The sequence below is a fragment of the Muntiacus reevesi genome, chromosome 9 (assembly GCF_963930625.1).
Source record: "Muntiacus reevesi chromosome 9, mMunRee1.1, whole genome shotgun sequence".
Taxonomy (NCBI): domain Eukaryota; kingdom Metazoa; phylum Chordata; class Mammalia; order Artiodactyla; family Cervidae; genus Muntiacus; species Muntiacus reevesi.
In genome coordinates, this window is record NC_089257.1 from 7,800,729 (window position 1) to 7,820,060 (window position 19,332).

General features: G+C 37.2%; 1 protein-coding gene across 1 annotated transcript; it reads right to left on the bottom strand.

Annotated features, from left to right (window-relative positions):
• Positions 1-12,792: 12,792 nt before the first annotated feature.
• LOC136174721 (olfactory receptor 4A15-like) lies at positions 12,793-13,710 on the bottom strand. Its single transcript, XM_065944905.1, has one exon. The coding sequence runs from the start codon at positions 13,708-13,710 to the stop codon at positions 12,793-12,795; it is 918 nt and encodes a 305-aa protein (XP_065800977.1).
• Between the last annotated feature and the right edge of the window lie 5,622 nt (positions 13,711-19,332).

The window sequence follows — 19,332 nt, forward strand, 5'->3', positions numbered from 1 at the left end:
GAACAAAAAAATAGGACTTTAAGTCACTGTTTACTTATTACAGTATTTGTTCGAATTCTCGAGGGTCACTCAGTCAAGGTCTATAGATGTTACCTCATCTTTTAATTAACACACAATGTTAGAGAACATACAAATTAAAACTATTATCAGAGTTATATGTCTCTACCCATGGAACTATCCCAAGATCATTACCTTTGAAATTAATTTCTAAGGATATTTTATCTTCAAGTAGGTAACTTTATTCCAAATCATTAGTAATGAAATTATTCAAAAGAAGTATTACAGAATAGAATCAATCTATTGAGTCAACATATTTAATAATCATAAAGGTGTTCTAACATGACTTATTATGAAAAGCACAAAGGAAAACTCTAAAAGACTGAATTCTAACCCCATCCTGGGCTTCCCTGAAGGCTCAGTGGGCAAAGAATCAGCCTTCTATGCAGGAGACACAGGAGATGCGGGTTCAGTCTCCAGGTCAGGAAGATCCCTCTGAGGAGGAAATGGCAACCCACTCCAGTATTCTTGCCTAGAAAATCCCATGGACAGAGGAGCCTGGTGGGCTACAATCTGAAGGGTCCCAAAGAGTTGGACACGACTGAGCAAGTAAGAAATCTATTAGCCTCCAACTAATAAAAATAAGTGAAAAAAAAAAGAAGAAAGCTCACCTCACCAACATACTCTTACAAAATTGAAAAAGACTCGTTCAGAATTTTGTTTCTAAATATGCTTCTAAAATATTTGTTTCTAAATGTGCTTCTAAAATATTTGTTTCTAAAAAATGCTACCTTCTATGAAGAAAGCTGTTCAATCCATGTTCTGGGCCCTGGTTCCTTCTTGCTTGTCCTTCATGCACTGATGCTGTCTCTGGTAATGCAGAGAGTGAGATTCATGCAGCCTCACAGCGCCTTGAACTGCTTCCTGTGACCAATGCTTTACATGATTGCAGAAAATCAAAATCATCTTAGTTATTTCTTAAAAATTACTTTTCAAATTACTGAGATTTTCGAAATGAATATGAATGTCTGTTTCCTAAGGAACTCTGAATCTTGATTGTGAACAGAAACTCAGAATGTTCACTGTTGGCTGGATTTGTCCTGATAACAAACGAATATTAAATCAGTGTGTTAATCAGACAGAGAGAAAAAACTTCAAACTGTGTGTAAATTGTTTATAATAAAATATTTTCTGTTTGCACTTGTAGCAGTCAAAGTGAAATAGTGAAATAGCTGTTGCAACATTGCGATTCTTAATCACTTGCTGTCCTGTCTTCACACAGTGTTGTTGAACTTTAGTGTTCCTGAAGGACGAATAATTTCATATACACACTTCATTATGTTCTGAGTCCATCATTTCAGTTCCAGAAGAAGCCGGGCATGTGATTGCTGCTGTAGACAAATGATCCGCAGGTCCTGGCAAAGGGCTGTAGCACTTTGTCTACATTTAAGTGCAGCACATACAGCTGAGTCATTCGATCCCTGCGTCTCCAAGTATGATTCTGTCTAATTAAATTCACTGGGACCTTAGTCATAATTTTGAGGGTAGATCTCCAGAGATGGTACAAGAACAATCACCATGTGGAACAAGACTTATAAAATTCTGCCCTCTGGAAAAAAAATCATGAAAGGCAAATTTAGGTCTTATCACCAAAAGAAAAAATCAAATCTGGACAGAAATGAAATATGTGAAAACTTTCTTGTGAAATTATGTTCTTCAAAACAAGCAAATCTCTTTAAGTTTAAGCTTTATCTTTGAAGATGATATCTGAACCAATTTCCAATCATGAATGTTAATTTCAGAACAAATCATTTAAACCTTATTTCAAATTCAGATAAAAGGTGTCACATAATATCAGATACACAATTGATAGAAACTGTTTTATAAGTTTTAGTATCATACTAGGAAAAGAAAAAAGTATTTGTGGGACTGTTCCATTCATCTCAAAGTGTTCACGGGGCATCCACCAAAGTAGGAAATACCTAAGGCCATGACACAATTTGCAATGTATTTCTAAGAACTTAAATCATAAAGTACATAATTACTTTAAACAGAAATTTACAACAAAAATGTAATATTTTCCAATTATTTAGCCTAAAATCACTCATGACTATTTTCAAAAATATATTTTCAATAGAAACATTATGATATACATGTATATAAAAACTATATGAGAAATATTTATTAGAAAGATATATATATAAATATACATAAAAGACTGTATAATACATTGCAATGTGTATAAACTAACTGGATGCAGCTAACTGTGTGGTTATAGAGAATTTTCTATATTTAAATACAAATATTAGAAAACAATAGATACTTTAAAAAATGAACTAAGCTTCTGTCTCAAAATGTTAAAAACGAAAATTTAAAATAAACATAAAGAACATTGTAGTGTGGGAAGTGTTGAGAAGACATACCTCATTAAAAGAGTAATTTACATAAAGTAAAAAATACCAGGAATCGATCCTTTTGAACATTGAATAAATTATAATTTCTAGCCAAATGGACTAACAAAAATAAGAGAAAAAACAAATTATCAGAATCAATATTGAAAAGAGGGCCATCATTGCAGATTCCACAAATTTTAAAAAGACAACAAAATGATATGATAAAAGAATGTATGGCAGTTAACTTGCCAAGAAAAGAAAACAGATCATTGCTATGAAAAAACACAATGGTCTAAACACACATTGAGAAATAGTTTAAAACTGGGATAATCTAAGTGCAAATAAATTGAATGTTTAGAGTCCTAACATTCTCCTGCAAGATAGGTCATTCCCATATAGCTTTAATCAATTAATTTTACATGCAAACTAATCAAGAAATAACTTGTTACACACCACTTTCATAGAAGTAATGAAACAATGTACTTCCTAATGCATTTTATGCACCCAGCATAACCCTTATACCAGCATGACTCAAGGGCATCAAGTGGAAATAATTAGATTAATAGCTCACATTAGCAAAGACACAAAATTTTGAACAAAATACTTGTTTTGATTCCTTTGGGTGTTTTCTTTGAGGATTTTTTAAAAATGTATTGCTGATACAAGTCTTGAAGCTGGTCCTGGGATATGCTCAGTCTAGAATTAGTCATGTCCCACAGCTAATGAAAATTTTCCTAAATATTAAACCAACAGCACTGCCCCCCACTCCTGTAAATATGAGGTTTTCTAGCTAATGAGAGTAGGCTCTCTTCCTGGCCTAGTTTGAGAACCAAGCACTTTTCTCTCTAATTCATCTGGGTAAATCTTTCCCCAGCCCCAGGTATTTTCTTCAGATACACACACAGATCAGTTCTTTGATGAATACTTGAGATGGATCCTCTTAGCTTTGCATAATTTTCTCTCTCTCTCTCTTTCTCACACTCATCCTCTCCAGGACTATAGATGTATTTTCTGCATTAGTGCCCTTGAGTGTGAATTTCAGATTCTCAACTCAGAGGCAATGTCAGGATCTTTGGAGATATCCCTCTCTCTGCCACAACGTGGAAACTTTTTCTCATTGTTGTTGTTCAGTGTCTCAGTCTTGTCCGACTGTTTGTGACCCCATGGACCGCAGTAGCCAGGCTTCCTCGTCCTTCACCGTCTACCAGAGCTTGCTGAAACCCATGTCCATCGACGATGGTGATGCCATCCAACCATCTTATCCTCTGTTGCTTCCTTCTCCTCCTGCCCTCCATCTTTCCCAGCATCAAGGTCCTTTTCAATGAATCGGCTCTTCATATCAGGTGGCTAAAGTATTAGAGTTTCAGCTTCAACATCAGTCCTTCCAATAAATATTCAGGGTTGATTTCCTTTAGGATTGACTGGTTTCATCTCCTCGCTGTCCAAGGGACTCTCAAAAGTCTTCTCCAACACCATAGATTGAAAATATCTAATCTTTGGTGCATAGCTTTCTTCATGGTCCAACTCACATTTGTACATGACTACTGGACAAACCATAGCTTTGACTCTACAGATCTTTGTCGGCAAATTTATGTCTCTGCTTTTTAATATGCTGTCTAGATTTGTCATAGTTTTCTTCCAAGGAGCAAGTGTCTTTTAATTTCATGGCTGTGGTCACCATCTGCAGTGATGGTCACCATCTGGAACACAAGAAAATAAAGTCTGTCACAGTTTCCATTTTTTTCCCCTATCTATTTGCCATGTAGATGCTAAGTAACACCAAAAATAGAATTATCAGCATCTGAGAATCCTGGGTAAGTCCCTTTAGAATGAATTCAGTCACATTCATTCTGTCTTCCTTCATTTCAATGCTGATGATGAATTCAGAAGTGGGGACTTTAACCTAAAAATAGTTTCCTGACAGATTAGGGGAGAACGGCAGGAGTAATGCCTATGCCACTCGACACTGCTGCCGATCACAGAGCTGCAGCGTCTGTCTACCGTCTTTTCCCTTCACTATCGACTCTGTTCTCCCTTCACCTTCCACTAACTCCTCAACTGATTTTAGAGGCTTAGCTAAAGGTATAGCCTAGAATTTTACCCCTCAGTGTCTAATCACATCTTCAATCTACCCACAGTGCAGGCCAGCTTCCTGTTGTTTCTTGTTTACTGTCACAATATGAGTTGCAAGAGGTAGCCAAGTGTTAACAGGTCACCTGAAACGCAAAAATATTCTGCCCTGTCTCCACTGTGGTTTAATCCTTGTTGTATGTATCTGATGATCAAGGTCAATTACTTCTGCCAGAGTCATATGAAGAGCCTTTTCTCTGAGTTGTTACAGATAGCAATCCTTCCAAGTGCCAGGTAAGTCAGATGTAAGATAAATCAGACAAGAAAACAAGAAAAGGACTCCTTTATGGCATAATTGATCCAATATATCAACTAACTGTGAAGCTTAGTTTTTTTGAAGTTTGCAGTTTTGTTAGCCAATCAACAAATATCCTTAAATTTCGAAAGCATTTCAGTTAACCTTTCTGTCACTTACAACCAAAAGTATACTACAGGAAAATCCTATGATCCTGGCTGAATTTATAAGTCCTATTACTCATTTACATTATATCTGTCTTTGAACCAGTACAACATGATTTTAATTGTAACATTATAATTTGTGTTGTCACTAGAATGACTCATTACTCTTTCAAAATTGAATTGCCAGGACTTCCTTGGTGGCCCAGTGGTTAACATTCCGCTTTCCAAAGCAGCAAACACAGGTTCTATACCTGACTGGGGAACTGAGATCTCACATGCCACAGGGCAACTCAGTCCACGTGACACAACTAAGACCAGATGCAGTCAGAAATATAGATTTTTTAAATTTAGTTGCTATTTGCATAATGTTATGCTTTCAGACGAACTTTGGAAACATAGGAATGTCAGCCATCATTTACTTTTATGTAGAAAAGACTACACTATTGTTTTATCATTCCCCCCCCCCCCAGGGATATATACTGAGTATACTGTCAAAATTTTTTTAAAGAATTTTAGGTATGACCCTAATCAAAATAACTTAGTTCAAAGTAACTTAATTAAAGGCCAAAGATTCCTACATAGGTTGTAGGTAAATTACAAAAGATCATTAATTGCTTAAGATGGATTTATCTTGAGATAGACATTTAATTTTGCTTTGGACTTCACTTAGCTGGCTATCCAATTGATGAAAACACTATTAAGCTATTGGAGAGAGTTTTGTGGGAAGTAGGAAAAAATAGCTTTATTTGCTTTGCTGGGCAAAGGCGGGCAGAGCAGCCCTCAAAACTGTGTATGTCTACTTGGAGAGGATAGTGAGAAGTTTTATAGCAATGGCTCAAAAAACTGTGATCAGCTAGTGGACATCATTCTGATTGGTTGGTGATGAGGTAAGTGGGATTCAGCATCACCAACTTTCTGGTTCCAGCTGGTCTAGGGTCAGGTGCATGTGGGCAGTATACCATTGTAAACTTCTCCCACCTGGTGGGGGGTTTCAGTATCTGCAGAACAGCTCAAAGATGTGGTGTGTGTCCCTTGATGGGGAATTAGGATCTTCCCCAAGACTGACTATCATTTCCTTGAATGTTTGCTTTTCCCTTGTCTCACACCCTCTTCCTTACCTAATTAACAACTACTGGAACCTTCCATTTGGAACTCAGGGAAGGTCAAGGATGTTGAAAGAAATCAATTTTCTGTAATCAAAGAAATGAGAAGCATGTAAAGATTTTTATGCCCAGGAGCCCCACGCAGCTTTGCTCAGTATCAATTTCCCCTTTTCTCTGATATTCATCAATCTTGAGGAGAAAAAGTGTTGGACAAAAATGGAATAATCATTTTGGATGCAGACATTAGCCACACTTAGCAGAGGAACCCGGTTTTATGGGAAATGGCTTTTAATTTCCCCTTAGGCTAACCTTCCCTGAGTCTTCCAGGGAATGGGGGACAAATGCTCTGGCTACTTCCCCCTGAAATGGGGTGTAGTTCTGCCTCAACCCATGGATTGAGTATCAGGTTGAAATATTCCTGACTTCCAAGTTGAGTTTGGTATGATTAAGAACTCAATCACTTGGGGATTTAGGAGAATAAGTCTATCTGGACCTGACACTCAAGGGAGACTTGCAGCCAGGTAGCCAGTTGTTTACCTTTATCTAAGTAGGTTTTAACTTCTGATGTGGTGTGTGTGGGAGTGTGTGTATTTATATATATATATAACAGGAGTTATTGGCCACTACATATGTCTCCTCTTTTTTGTTAATATCTGATCTAAAACAATTTTAGTGCAGAAGATCTTAATAGTTACAAGAGGATACCTTGAAATCATAAGGCTGTAGCTACCAGTGACCAGTACCATCCCCTAATCTGACACAGCTCAGAAAATTTAAGTTCTTAGCAACACAGGAATGTGTCTGAAATCCATAATAGCCATCTAGTTTTACCTTGGATATCTGAACTACAGTTATCCCATTTTGACTTTCAAATTTATTTCTTCCAAATGACCAAAGCAGATGTTACTGTTAATGATTTCAGTGTTTTTCTAGACATGAGAAGACGTGAGATTTGTGGCTCATAAAGTCTCCTGAAAATATCTGTCTGAAGGCCTATTCTGCCAGCTTTTCTCAGAGCACAGGGTGCCTCATTCCAAATCTCTTCCCTGAACTCCTTTCAGGAAGTTTTGAGGGTCAGTGGCTGTGGTGACCAATGACAATCCTTGCAGAAGCTGACAGCAAGTGCCAATTTCCAAGCTGGCAAGGCTCCTTCAGGATCTTAAATTCAGATATGGTATTGGGGATATTTTACGACTATTTCAACCCATGGTGCTAGAAATGTTCATTCAAAGACCTGCTGAAAATTTCACTGACAGCCCACTCAGTGAACTATTGGACTAGGGCTTATTAACAGTAGCCCAGAGTCTCCAGTTTTTGAAGCAAACAGGCAGAGGGAAAAGGAAAACATCTCAAGTCTACTCACAGAGGCATACTTTACCAAATTGCTGCAAATAATAACCAACAATATAAAGAGGAAGGATCTCCCAATATCTGGAAAGCACAGATTAAAATCAACACTATTCTAGACAAAATGCATAACAATTATTAACATATTCACTAGTTCACTTAGTAACTATATATTGTCAGATATAGACCTGTGTGTGTTCTCATATAGACACATGCAAGCAATTGAATAGATACCTAAATAACATTGAATATGTAGTTACAAGTTGTCATAGAGATTCACATGAGATTGGATACAGACCTGAGAGTGTGGTGGGATACATACTTGTGTACTGTTGGACATAGGCCAAGGAATGTTTGGATAATCCCAAAAAAGGCAATGCCACAGAGTGTTCAAATTACTACACAATTGCACTCACCCCACACACTAGCAAAGTAATTCTCAAAATTCTCCAAGCCAGGCTTCAACAGTACGTGAACCACAAACTTCCCAATATTCAAGCTGGATTTAGAAAAGGGAGAGGAACCAGAGATCAAACAGCCAACATCCACTGGATTATTGAAAAAGCTAGTGAGTTCCAGAGAGACATCTACTTCTGCTTTATGGACTACACCAAAGTATTTGACTGTGTGGATCACAACAAACTGTGGAAAATACTTCAAGAGATGGGAATACCATACCACCTTATCTGCCTCCTGAGAAATATGTTTGCAGGTCAAGAAGCAATAGTTAGAACCAGACATGGAACAACAGGCTGGTTCCAAATCAGAAAAGGAGTACATCAAGGCTGTATATTATCATCCTGCTTATTTAACTAGTTGGGAGTACATCATGTGAAATGCCAGGCTGGATGAAGCACAGGCTGGAATCAAGATTGTTGGGAGAAATATCAATAACCTCAGATACTCAGATGACACCACCCTTATGGCAGAATGCAAAGAACTAAAGAGCTTCTTGATAAAAGAGAAGAGTGAAAAAGTTGGCTTAAAGCTCAACATTCAGAAAACTAAGATCATAGCATCTGGTCCCATCACTTCATGGGAAATAAATGGGGAAACAATGGAAATAGTGACAGACTTTATTTTGGGGAACTTTGAAATCACTGCAGATGGTGACTGCAGCCATGAAATTAAAAGACGCTAGCCCCTTGGAAGAAAAGCTATGACCAACCTAGACAGCATATTAAAAGGCAGAAACATTACTTTGCCAACAAAGGTCCGTCTAGTCTAAGCTACAGTTTTTCCAGCAGTCATGTATGGATGTAGGGTTGGACTCTAAAGAAAACTGCCAAAGAATTGATGCTTTTGAACTGTGGTGTTGGAGAAGACTCTTGAGAGTCCCTTGAATGCAAGGAGATCAAACCAATCAATCCTCAAGGACTTCAGACCTAAATATTCATTGGAAGGACTGATGGTTGAACCTGAAACTCCAATACTTTGACCACCTGATGGGAAGAGCTGACTCATTGGAAAAGACCCTGATTCTGGGAAAGATTGAGGGCAAGAGGAGAAGGGGACGACAGAGGATGAGATGGTTGGGTGGCATCACTGACTCAATGGACATGAGTCTGAGTAAACGTCAGGAGTTGTTGATGGACAGGGAAGCCTGACCTGCTGAAATTCATGGGGATTACAATGAGTCGGACATGACTGAGTGACTGACCTGAACGACTGATGTGCCTGTGACCTTTAGAAATGAGCTATAATTTACACCAGAAAAAGACACTGAGTCTTCTCTGAACTGTTCATTGAAAACGTGTCAGTAAATCAAATGCAAATAAGAGAGTCATCCTTTTCTATAAGAAAATGAAAAGACAAGATTTGTATACACTCTATGGAGATACTTACAAATTTTTGTTGAGACATCAGTGAATACTTTACGATATGTGTCTTATTCTGGATGAGAAAATATATTATTAAAACATGTAATTTTCATCAAAGCAAATATATAGTGTCACGGCAAGCTATATATACTTTTATGGGAAGTTTGCAAACTTTTCAAAATGAGCCTGATGTTTAGAGGAGGAGGAGAAGGTAGCAAACGAGGAGAGTGATGAGGAGGAGCAAGTTCCTCAGAATTCAGCCTTCTAAATGGTGTAATAACCTCACATAGTAAAAAGAAAATTTGTCAAATAAACTGTAATTAATGATTATGTTGATAGATTATTTTACCTGTTTGGGAAAAGTAGGCTTAAATATTTACCTATCACAAATAAAAGTAAATTCTAGATTGTTAATGAATAATTGAATTTTTCATTTCTTTTATTGAGGGGTAATTGACTTACAATCCTTTAGTTGTTGCTACATAGCAAAGTGACTCCATTATACAATGCATATACACACAATATTCTTTTTCATATATTTTATATGGTGTTTTATTGCTTCATCACAGAACATTGACTATTGTTCCCTGTGCCATACGGTAGGACATTGTTGCCTATACAATGCAAACATAATCATCTCCATCTGCTAATCCTAAACTCAATCCATCCCTCTCCCCAGATAACCCCTTGGCGACCACAAGTCAGTTCTCTGTGTCTTTAGTCTGTGTCTATTCTGTGGAAAAATTTATTTGTGTTATATTTTAGATTCCACGTATAAATGATATTGTATGCTATTTGTCTTTCTTTCTCTGACTTACTTTGGAATGATACTTTCTCAGTCCATCCATGTTTCTTCAAATGGCATTATACCATCAGTTGTTCTTTTAAAAAAAGAGGTTAAACCTTAAAAATAATTGCTAGGAAATGAAACTTTTCAAAAGTAATGTGGTAGAAGAAATAAAAAGGAAAAATATGAAAACAAGAGCTATATATAAAACACTTAAAATTTAACATAAGCAATAGAATAAATGTTTGTAAGAGATTTCAAAGAATAGTATTATTTGTAAGTATATTTGATGTAAAAAGAGTTAATCATAACCTTTTAGTAAAGATTCTCACTCCAATAGACCAATAATTCTGATAATTGACAAAATCTATAGAGTGGATTCTTTGCCCCATATGCTGGAAGAATAGAAAATATAAAGACAGAACAATGTCCCTGACTTCAGGAAGATTATAAACTAAGGAACATAGAGAGTTAGCAAATATTTTTATCTTATTACTTGAAATAATACACAAGTTTGAAAATTGATGAAACATATGTCTTGGTATACATGGCCTGCTTTCATGGAACATCATAGACTAGAAGATTAAGCAATATGTGTTTATTTTTCAGTGGTTTGGTGGCTAGGAAATCCAAGATTAAGGTGCTGACAGATTCCAAATCTGGTGTGGTCCTGTCCCTAGGTCACATATAGCCTTTTTTTTTTTTTTTTCCTGTGTCCTCACATGCCAAAGAGTTAAGTGAACTCTCTGATGCTTCTTTATAAGGGTATCAATCCCACTCATCAGGGTGAAGCTTTTGTGACCTACTCATTACCCAAAGGGCCCCCTCCCAATACCATCACATTAGAAAAGATTTAACTTATGATTTTGGAGAGGGAAATAAACTTTCAGTCTATAGCAACATCCCAAAGTGGAGAAATAAATTGCATAAGTTCTAATAAACCCAAAAGCTTGTTATTATTTCGTGGTTAGTATTTTATTTGAGAAGACCTTGAGATAATAAAGGGCTTCCCTGATGGCTCAGATGGTAAAGAATCTGTGTGTAACTCAGGAGACACGGGTTTGATCCCGGGGTCAGGACGTTCCCCTGGAGAAGGGAATGGCAACCCACTCCAGTACTCTTGCCTGGAGAATCCCAAGGACAGAGGAGCCTGGCGGGCTCCAGTCCACGGGGTCGCAAAGAGTCGGACACGACTGAGTGACTAGCACTTTCACTGAGGTATGAGAAATCTTCAGGTAACAGGCATGAAATTCAGGACATGAGGCTTCTCACGCAGCGTGCTGCTGCTGCCGCTGCTAAGTCGCTTCAGTCGTGTCCGACCCTGTGCGACCCCATAGATGGCAGCCCACCAGGCTCCGCCGTCCCTGGGATTCCCCAGGCAAGAACACCGGAGTGGGTTGCCATGGCCTTCTCCAGCGCATGGAAGTGAAAAGTGAAAGTGAAGGCGCTCAGTCGGGTCCTACTCTCAGCGACCCCATGGACTGCAGCCCACCAGGCTCCGCTGTCCCTGGGATTCCCCAGGCAAGAACACCGGAGTGGGTTGCCATCGCCTTCTCTGCTCACACCGTGTGATTTACTAGTAAAAAGCACTCATCACCCCATAGGCTTAGCCCCTCATAAAACCAGCGTAAACAAGAGAGGCAAAATAATAATCTTCTTGGACCACATGCACTGACCATATTAGAGGCAGATAATATTTTGTTTCAAGCCTAATTCAGAGGAGGATTTTATGAATGCTGTTTCTGTCAAATAAAACAATATATTCTGGCATCTTTATTACCCAGCAATCTCTATTATATTAATAAGAGAGATAATAATGGTATATATTGTCAGAATCTTTCTTAACAATGATATAACCCCAAATATTTAGGTGTCAAGTTCCAAACTGAATATTTAAAGTGCACGGATGATAGACTGTGCTAAATTTACACATGAGAGAGACCAGTGTGCCTGAGTCTCTACAGAAGGTTATGTAAGCAGAAAAGGTGACCAGGATATTGAAAATGCAGCAGGGGTTTTACCAGGTACTCTAGAGTATCCGGAAAGCGGAATGAGCCACATTTATGAAGATGTAACCCCAAACAAAGCTGACAAAAACGAGGCAATAATGTGATTATCCAGTTGGAATACTGTATAAGGTTTGTTTATTTTTCTGTATAAAACTTTAGTCTTTCAGATTATTTTTACAAACATAACCTCCTTAATAATATTAGGACTGAAACCTTCTTCTTCGACATTAACGTGCTAAACAATAGAAATAAAATAATGTGCATAAAGAATCTCATAGATAGAGAAATAAGAAATCTACTTCAAATGTTAATATGGAATGTCTTTGTGTGTGGAGGAATAAACCAAGTTTTTAATCATATTTTTAAAATTATTTTCCCTGAAATCTGTAATGAGCTCTATTCTGAAGAAGATTACATTTTTGAAGAGAAAAACATGAGAAAACCTTTCCCTAATTAAATAAATTTGCAGTATTAGCTGCAGTATAACTCATCATATAGAACACAAATTTATTGCTTCAATAGGATATTTTATACCCCCAAACTGTATACATTTTCCTCCAAAATTGCAGAAACCATAAAAATGTGTTTCAAACTAAATATATAGTTTGCATTAGGAAAATATGAAATGTTTATAAGCTTATTTTGATCATTGGAAGTATTCAAATGATAAACCTTTTTCATCATACCCAAGTTATTTAAACTGAGGAGACACTTATTACAGTTTAAAAAAAAAATCACACACGCCTTTCCTTGCTCTTTGAAAGAGCAATTGTTTGTTGAAAATAAGTAATATATTTTGCAGCTGCTTCATTGTTTTTTTCTGATCCATAGCTTTTTCATGGCATTTTGCATCTCTACATTTCTCAGAGTATAGATTAGAGGGTTCAGCATAGGGGTGACAACGGTGTAAAACACAGCGAGGTATTTATCAATGGGTAAGGTAACAGGAGGTCTCAAATACGTGAAAATACAGGGCACGAAGAAGAGGACCACCACTGTAATGTGGGAGCCACAGGTGGACAAGGCTTCACGCTTCCCTTCCTGACTGAGATTCTTCAGGGAGTGCAGAATGACCCCATAGGAGATGAGTAAGAGTGTAAAAATGGTCACACAGATCGCCCCATCATTGGCAGCTACTGTGAGGGCAGTAATGTGGGTGTCAGTGCAGGCAAGTTTAAACAAAGGATACGTATCACACCCAAAGTGGTCAATGACATTAGGGCCACAGAAGGGAAGGTTGTAAAAAAAAATAATATGAAGTAGAGCATGTAAAAACCCACCAACCCAAGCCAATAGCAGCATCAGAACACACACTCTGTGATTCATGATTGTCGAATAATGCAAGGGTTTGCAGATGGCCAGGTGGCGGTCATAGGCCATGAAAACCAGGAGGAAAACCTCAGCACCACTAAATAGATGCTCTGTAAAAAGCTGGGTCATGCAAGCTTGAAATGAAATGGTTTTCTTCTCATAGAGTAAGTCTATAATTGTCTTTGGGGTGATTGAAGTAGAATAAAAGGCATCCATAAATGATAAGTAGCCAAGAAAGAAGTACATAGGGGCATCTAATGTTGGGCTGAGTACCACAGTCCAGACAATGAGCAGGTTGCCCGCCATGGTCACAATGTAAATGAGCAAGAACACGACAAATAAAATTTCCTGCCCCTCGACACTCTGAGTGAGCCCCAAGAGGACAAACTCAGTTACATTTTTCCTTTGTTCCATAGGTTCTTCTGTATGTCTTATTCCAGAGTTCAGGACAGCATTATCTATAAATACAATTATTAAAAGTGACTTCCTAAAATCTTACAATAATTTGTTTTTTATTCAACAAACAGTCCTTGTGGTTTATTATGTTTGGGTACTTTCAGATATTATAATACAAGGCTGATGAAACCATCTTCCTTGACCACAAACTAATAGATAGGCAAGTAAATAAAAAAAAGAAATGTGGGAAAAGAACACTAAATAAGTGAAGCCCTACAACTAGTTTTCTATCTAGAATCTTTAAATTGTACATATAGCTATATCTCAGACAAAAATAAAAGCTGATAAAAGTTTTAAAAAGAAGTAAAGCAAGATTTAATGTCCATTTCATGAAAGAGGTGATTTTCTTCCTTCTCGGGTTGGAAGAAACTTCTTAACCAATCAATTAATCTCAAACAAATATATCTGAAAATTTCAAATATTTTAAGAACTTAGGAAAGTATAACAAAACATCAATGGACAAAATAGTCTGAACACATGTTAGATGATATGCACAGAGTTATTATCGAAAGTAAAGATCTGTAAGCAATTAACTAACAAAAGATAAAAATATGAAATAAATTAAAATATCAACAAACAGAGGGAAAATGCCTCTAAATGACCAACAAACACATGATCGGATGCTGAAGCTCATCTGTGAATAGAAAAGTAGGACTTGAAGTCACAGCTTGCTTAGTAAGTATTTGCTTGAGTTCTTGGAAGTCAATCAGTCAAGATATATGGATGCTACCTCATCATTTAATTTTAACAGATTAGCATGCTATATTTAGAGAACATAAAAATTGAAAGTAGGGTCAGAGTTATAAAAACCTGAAATGAAAATACTGCCAAATCATTAACCTTGAAATTAATTTCTAAGAGTATTTTCTGGAAGGTAAATTTTTTTCAGATCATTAGAATATGAAATTATCCAAAAGGTGTATCATCAAATAGAATCAATTTTTACATATTTGTTAATCATGAAGGAATCCTAACATGGCTGATTATGAAAATCACAAAGGAAAACTCTTAAAGGATTGAATTCTCACTCCACCAATGTGCTCTTACAAAACAGAAAGCCTTGTTAAGAATTTTGTGTCTGAATACACTTCCTGGGTTACCTGCAGAAGATGAAAGTTATTCAATCCATGTTCTGAGCTCTGGTGCCATCTCTTTAGTCCTTCATGCACTGATGCCATTAGTCCTTCATGCACTGATGCCATCTCTGGCAAAATAATGAGCAAGGTACATTCAGCATCACTGGATTTTGAGTCAGTCAGTCTTGCAGGAAGTGTAATTCATCTCAGACATTCAGAAAAATAAATACTTTTCAATTATTGGAATTTTCAAAATGAATATGAATGTCCTGTTACCTAAGGAACTCTGAATCTTGATTGTGAAAAGAAGCTCAAAATGTTTACTATCATCAGAATTTGTCCTGATAACAAACAAATGTTAAATCACCATTTTAATCAGAGAAAGAGAGAGAGAGAAAACTTCAAATTATGTAAGGATTGATTAAAGTAAAAAAAAATTAGTTTGCTGCTTGTGTCTATACCGGTGAAAGTGAAATGGACTTTGCAAAATTTTGATTCTCACTTAAATTGTCCTGTCTTCAAACAGCATTGTTGAATTTTGGGTTTCTTGAAGGATGGGAATGATTTCACATAGGCACTTTATCATGTTCTGAGCTCATCATTTTAATTCTAGTAGAAGTCTGTCATGTGATTGCTACTGCAGACAAACACTCCTCAGGTTAAAGGCAAAGGGCTGTCAACACTTGGTCTATATTTAACTGCAGTACATACAGGTGAGGCTTTCAGTAGGTCCATCTCCAAGGGTGATTTTTGTCTAATTAAATTCATTGGAACATTAATCATAATTTTGAGGGTAGAGTCGTTATCTCCAGAGATGGTACCAGCACAATCACCATGTGGAACAGGACTTATAGAATCCTGCCCTCTGGGGGGAAAAGCATAAAGTGTAAATTGAGACCATATTACCAAAAGGGAAAATCAAATCTGGACAAAAATGAAATATGTAAAAACTTTCTAACTTAAATCAAACCTTAAAAATAGGCAAATATTCTTCTAAGTTTAAGCTTTGTCTTTGAAGATAATATCTGAATTTATTTCCAAATATTAGTAATGCTAACTTCAGAATAAGTTACTTAAGGTTTATTTCAAATGCAGATAAAGGTTGTCATATGATTTCAGACAGACAAGTTGATAGACTCTGTTTTAGTATCAAAATGGTGAAAGAGAAAACATTTGTGGGGTCACTCCACTTATCTCAAAGTCCTCACGTGGACTTTGCCAAAGTAGAAAGCGCCCCAGGCTGTGACAGAAGCTGCTGCGCATTTTTAAGGATTTAAATCATCAGCACATGTCTATACCTACATCATATATGTATATAGCATGTATGTAGACATATACATATAAACAAAAGGAAATAAAACATTTTTCATTTACAAATTAAGCAATACAAGCCTAAAATTACCTGTGTAAATCTTCAGACATTTTCTACAGAAAGGTAATGATACACATTAGATAAAATAATCTATATTAATGATGTCCAAAAAGCAGGACTTCCCAGTTGGTGCTAGTGGTAAAGAGTTTGCATCCCAGTGCAAGAGTTGCAAGAGAGGCAGGTTTGATCCCTGGGTCAGGAAGATCCCCTGGACTGAAAGATAGCAACCTGCCCCAGTATCGCTGCCTGGGAAATCTCATGGACCAAGGAGCTGCTGGGCTACAGTGCATGGGTCCATGGGGTCACAAGGAGTCAAACATGACCGAACACACATATCTAGAAAAAATATATATATATGTATCCATATATGTATACACACACACATAAAGGATAATATAATATGTATATATTAGCTGGATGCAACTAAAAGAGTGCTTAGAAAGAAATGTAGAGTTTTCTTTATATGCAAATATTAGAAAACAAATATCTTAATAAATGAGCTCAGCTTTTGTCTCAAGATACTAGAAAAGAAAAATTAAAATTAACCTAGAGAGCATTGTAGTTGGAAACAGTATTGAGAACACAGACATCATTTAAAGGGGAATTCATTAAAAATAATAAATCTATTTAAAACCAATAATTAGGTCTTTAAACTTTAAATTGATACATTTCTAGCGAAATATACCAAGAAAAAAAAGAAAAGAAAAAATACATCAGAATCAGGATTGAAGAGGGGGGAATCCCCTTATGGTCCAATAGTTAATAATCCACCTTACGGAGCAGGGCTGTGCGCGCAGTCGCTCAGTCTTGTCCGACTCTGTGCGACCCCATGGACTGGAGCCCACCAGACCCCTCTGTCCATTGGATTCTCCAGGCAAGAATGCTGGAGTGGGCTGCCATGCCCTCCTCCAGGGAATCTTCCCCACCCAGGGATGGAACCCAGGTCTCCCGCATCGCAGGCAGATTCTTTACCGTCTGAGCCACCAGGGGATCCCCACAGTGCAGGGATCTGGGTTCAATCCCTAGTTGGGGAACTAAGACCCCACACGTGCATTTGTGCTAGTCGCTCAGGCATGTCCAACTCTCCACATGGCACCTCTGTCCCTGGGGTTTTCCAGGCAAGAATCCTGGAATGGATTTGGACCAGATGAGTTCCCGCTGCAACTTCTGAGCCTGTGCGCTCACAGAGTTAACACGCTGCAAAGACTGATCCTGCGTGAGAGAGCAGACATTCTGCAGGCGGAACTAAGACTGGATGCAGGGATACAAACGAGATTTTGAAATAAATAAATAAAATGGTTAAAACGGTAGATTTTAAACAAATATTGAAGAAAGAGCCATCACTCTCGATTCTAGAGATCTTTAAAAGATGATACAATGATATTACAAATGAATTCACAGATGTATACTTGCCAAGAAAAGAAAATGAAGCACTGCTATGAAAAAGACAACTTTCTAATCACACAGAGCGAAACAACTAAAAGCTGGGATAATCTAGCATCTAAATAAATCAATGCTCAGAATTACTTTCCCCTTCAAAATGTCATTCTTATGTGGCTTTCATCAATCAGTTCTATAACAACTAATCCATAAATGGTACCAATCTTACATAAACACTTTCACAGAAAACAGCATGCCCCCAGAATAACCCTTCCCAAAGAAAGAAACAAGGGCATCACAAGGAAAACAGTGAGATCGATTTCTCACATTAGCAAACACACAAAATCCTGAACATCGTTCTTATTTTGATTCCCTTGGATGCTTTCTTTTGGGATTATTTTTTAACTTGTTAATATGGTTTTTGAGTCACATCCTGAGAAGGGCTCAATTTAGGACTAATCATGTCCCACTACTGATGTAAAATCTTTCTGAGTATTCAACCAACAGCACTGTCCTTGTGAACAATGAGGTTTCCCAGCTGGTGAGAATAAACACTATTCCAGGCCCAATGTGAGCTCCAAGCCCTCTTTGTAATCCATCTGGGTAAATCTCCCTCCAACCTCAGGTATTTTCCTCAAATACAAGGACAGATCAGTACTCTGATGAAACCTGAGTAATGAATAATCTCTCTCTCTCTCCCACAACCCCCTCAAGACTCCAGAACTATAGTTGTATCCTCTCATATTTTACTCTCATAAATTTAGCTGCCTGGGTGTCCTCAGACCCTGAACCTCCTATCTTCAACTCAGAAAGTCTATTGGGATTTTTTTTTTTTAATGTATCCCTCTCCGTACAACAATATGAGACATTTTAAAAGTAATAAACCGGTAAACACTTGGAACTCAACTAAATTTCCATCTCTCAGTGATCACTGCCACTTAATTCTTATATCTAGTACTTCAAACGGAGAAGGCAATGGCACCCCACTCCAGTACTCTTGACTGTAAAATCCCATGGACGGAGGAGCCTGGTGGGCTGCAGCCCACGGGGTCGCGAAGAGTCGGATACGACTGAGCGAATTCACTTTCACTTTTCACTTTCATGCATTGGAGAAGGAAATGGCAACCCACTCCAGTGTTCTTGCCTGGAGAATCTCAGGGATGGGAGAGCCTGGTGGGCTGCTGTCTATGGGGCCACAACTGAAGCGATTTAGCAGCAGCAGCAGCACCTCAAAAATAATTATTTTCTATTTTTTCTGAATCTGCTTGTTTCTTTAAAAGTTTACATGCATATTTACAGTAATTTTAATCATAAGTTAATATGGCTAGAAACAGGCAAAATATCTCTTAATCAAAAAAAGGTTAAAAGGACTGTGATACATCCACAAAATGGAATGCTAATTGGCAATAAAATGAATAAACATTGATAAACACAAGGATGTGCATAAATCTCAAATACATAATGCTATAAGAAAAATCCATATTTAAAGGAGTACAGAATAGGCATAATCTTTACACAGAAAATACAGACAACTGAACCAAAATTGCTGGATCTAATAAATAAATCCAACAAATTTTCAGGGCACAAAGTCAACCTGCAAAAATGAGTTGCATTTACATATTTCACAATAAAATATATAAAAGTAAAATTAAGAAACTAATCCCATTTAAAATAGTATCAATAAGAATAACATACATAGGAATAAAGTAAATAATGGAAGTAAAAGTATGGTACACTGAAAAATATATGACA

Coding starts and splice junctions, on each gene's coding strand:
- LOC136174721 (XM_065944905.1), bottom strand. CDS start 13,710: ATGGAACAAAGGAAAAATGTAACTGAGTTTGTCCTCTTGGGGCTCACT.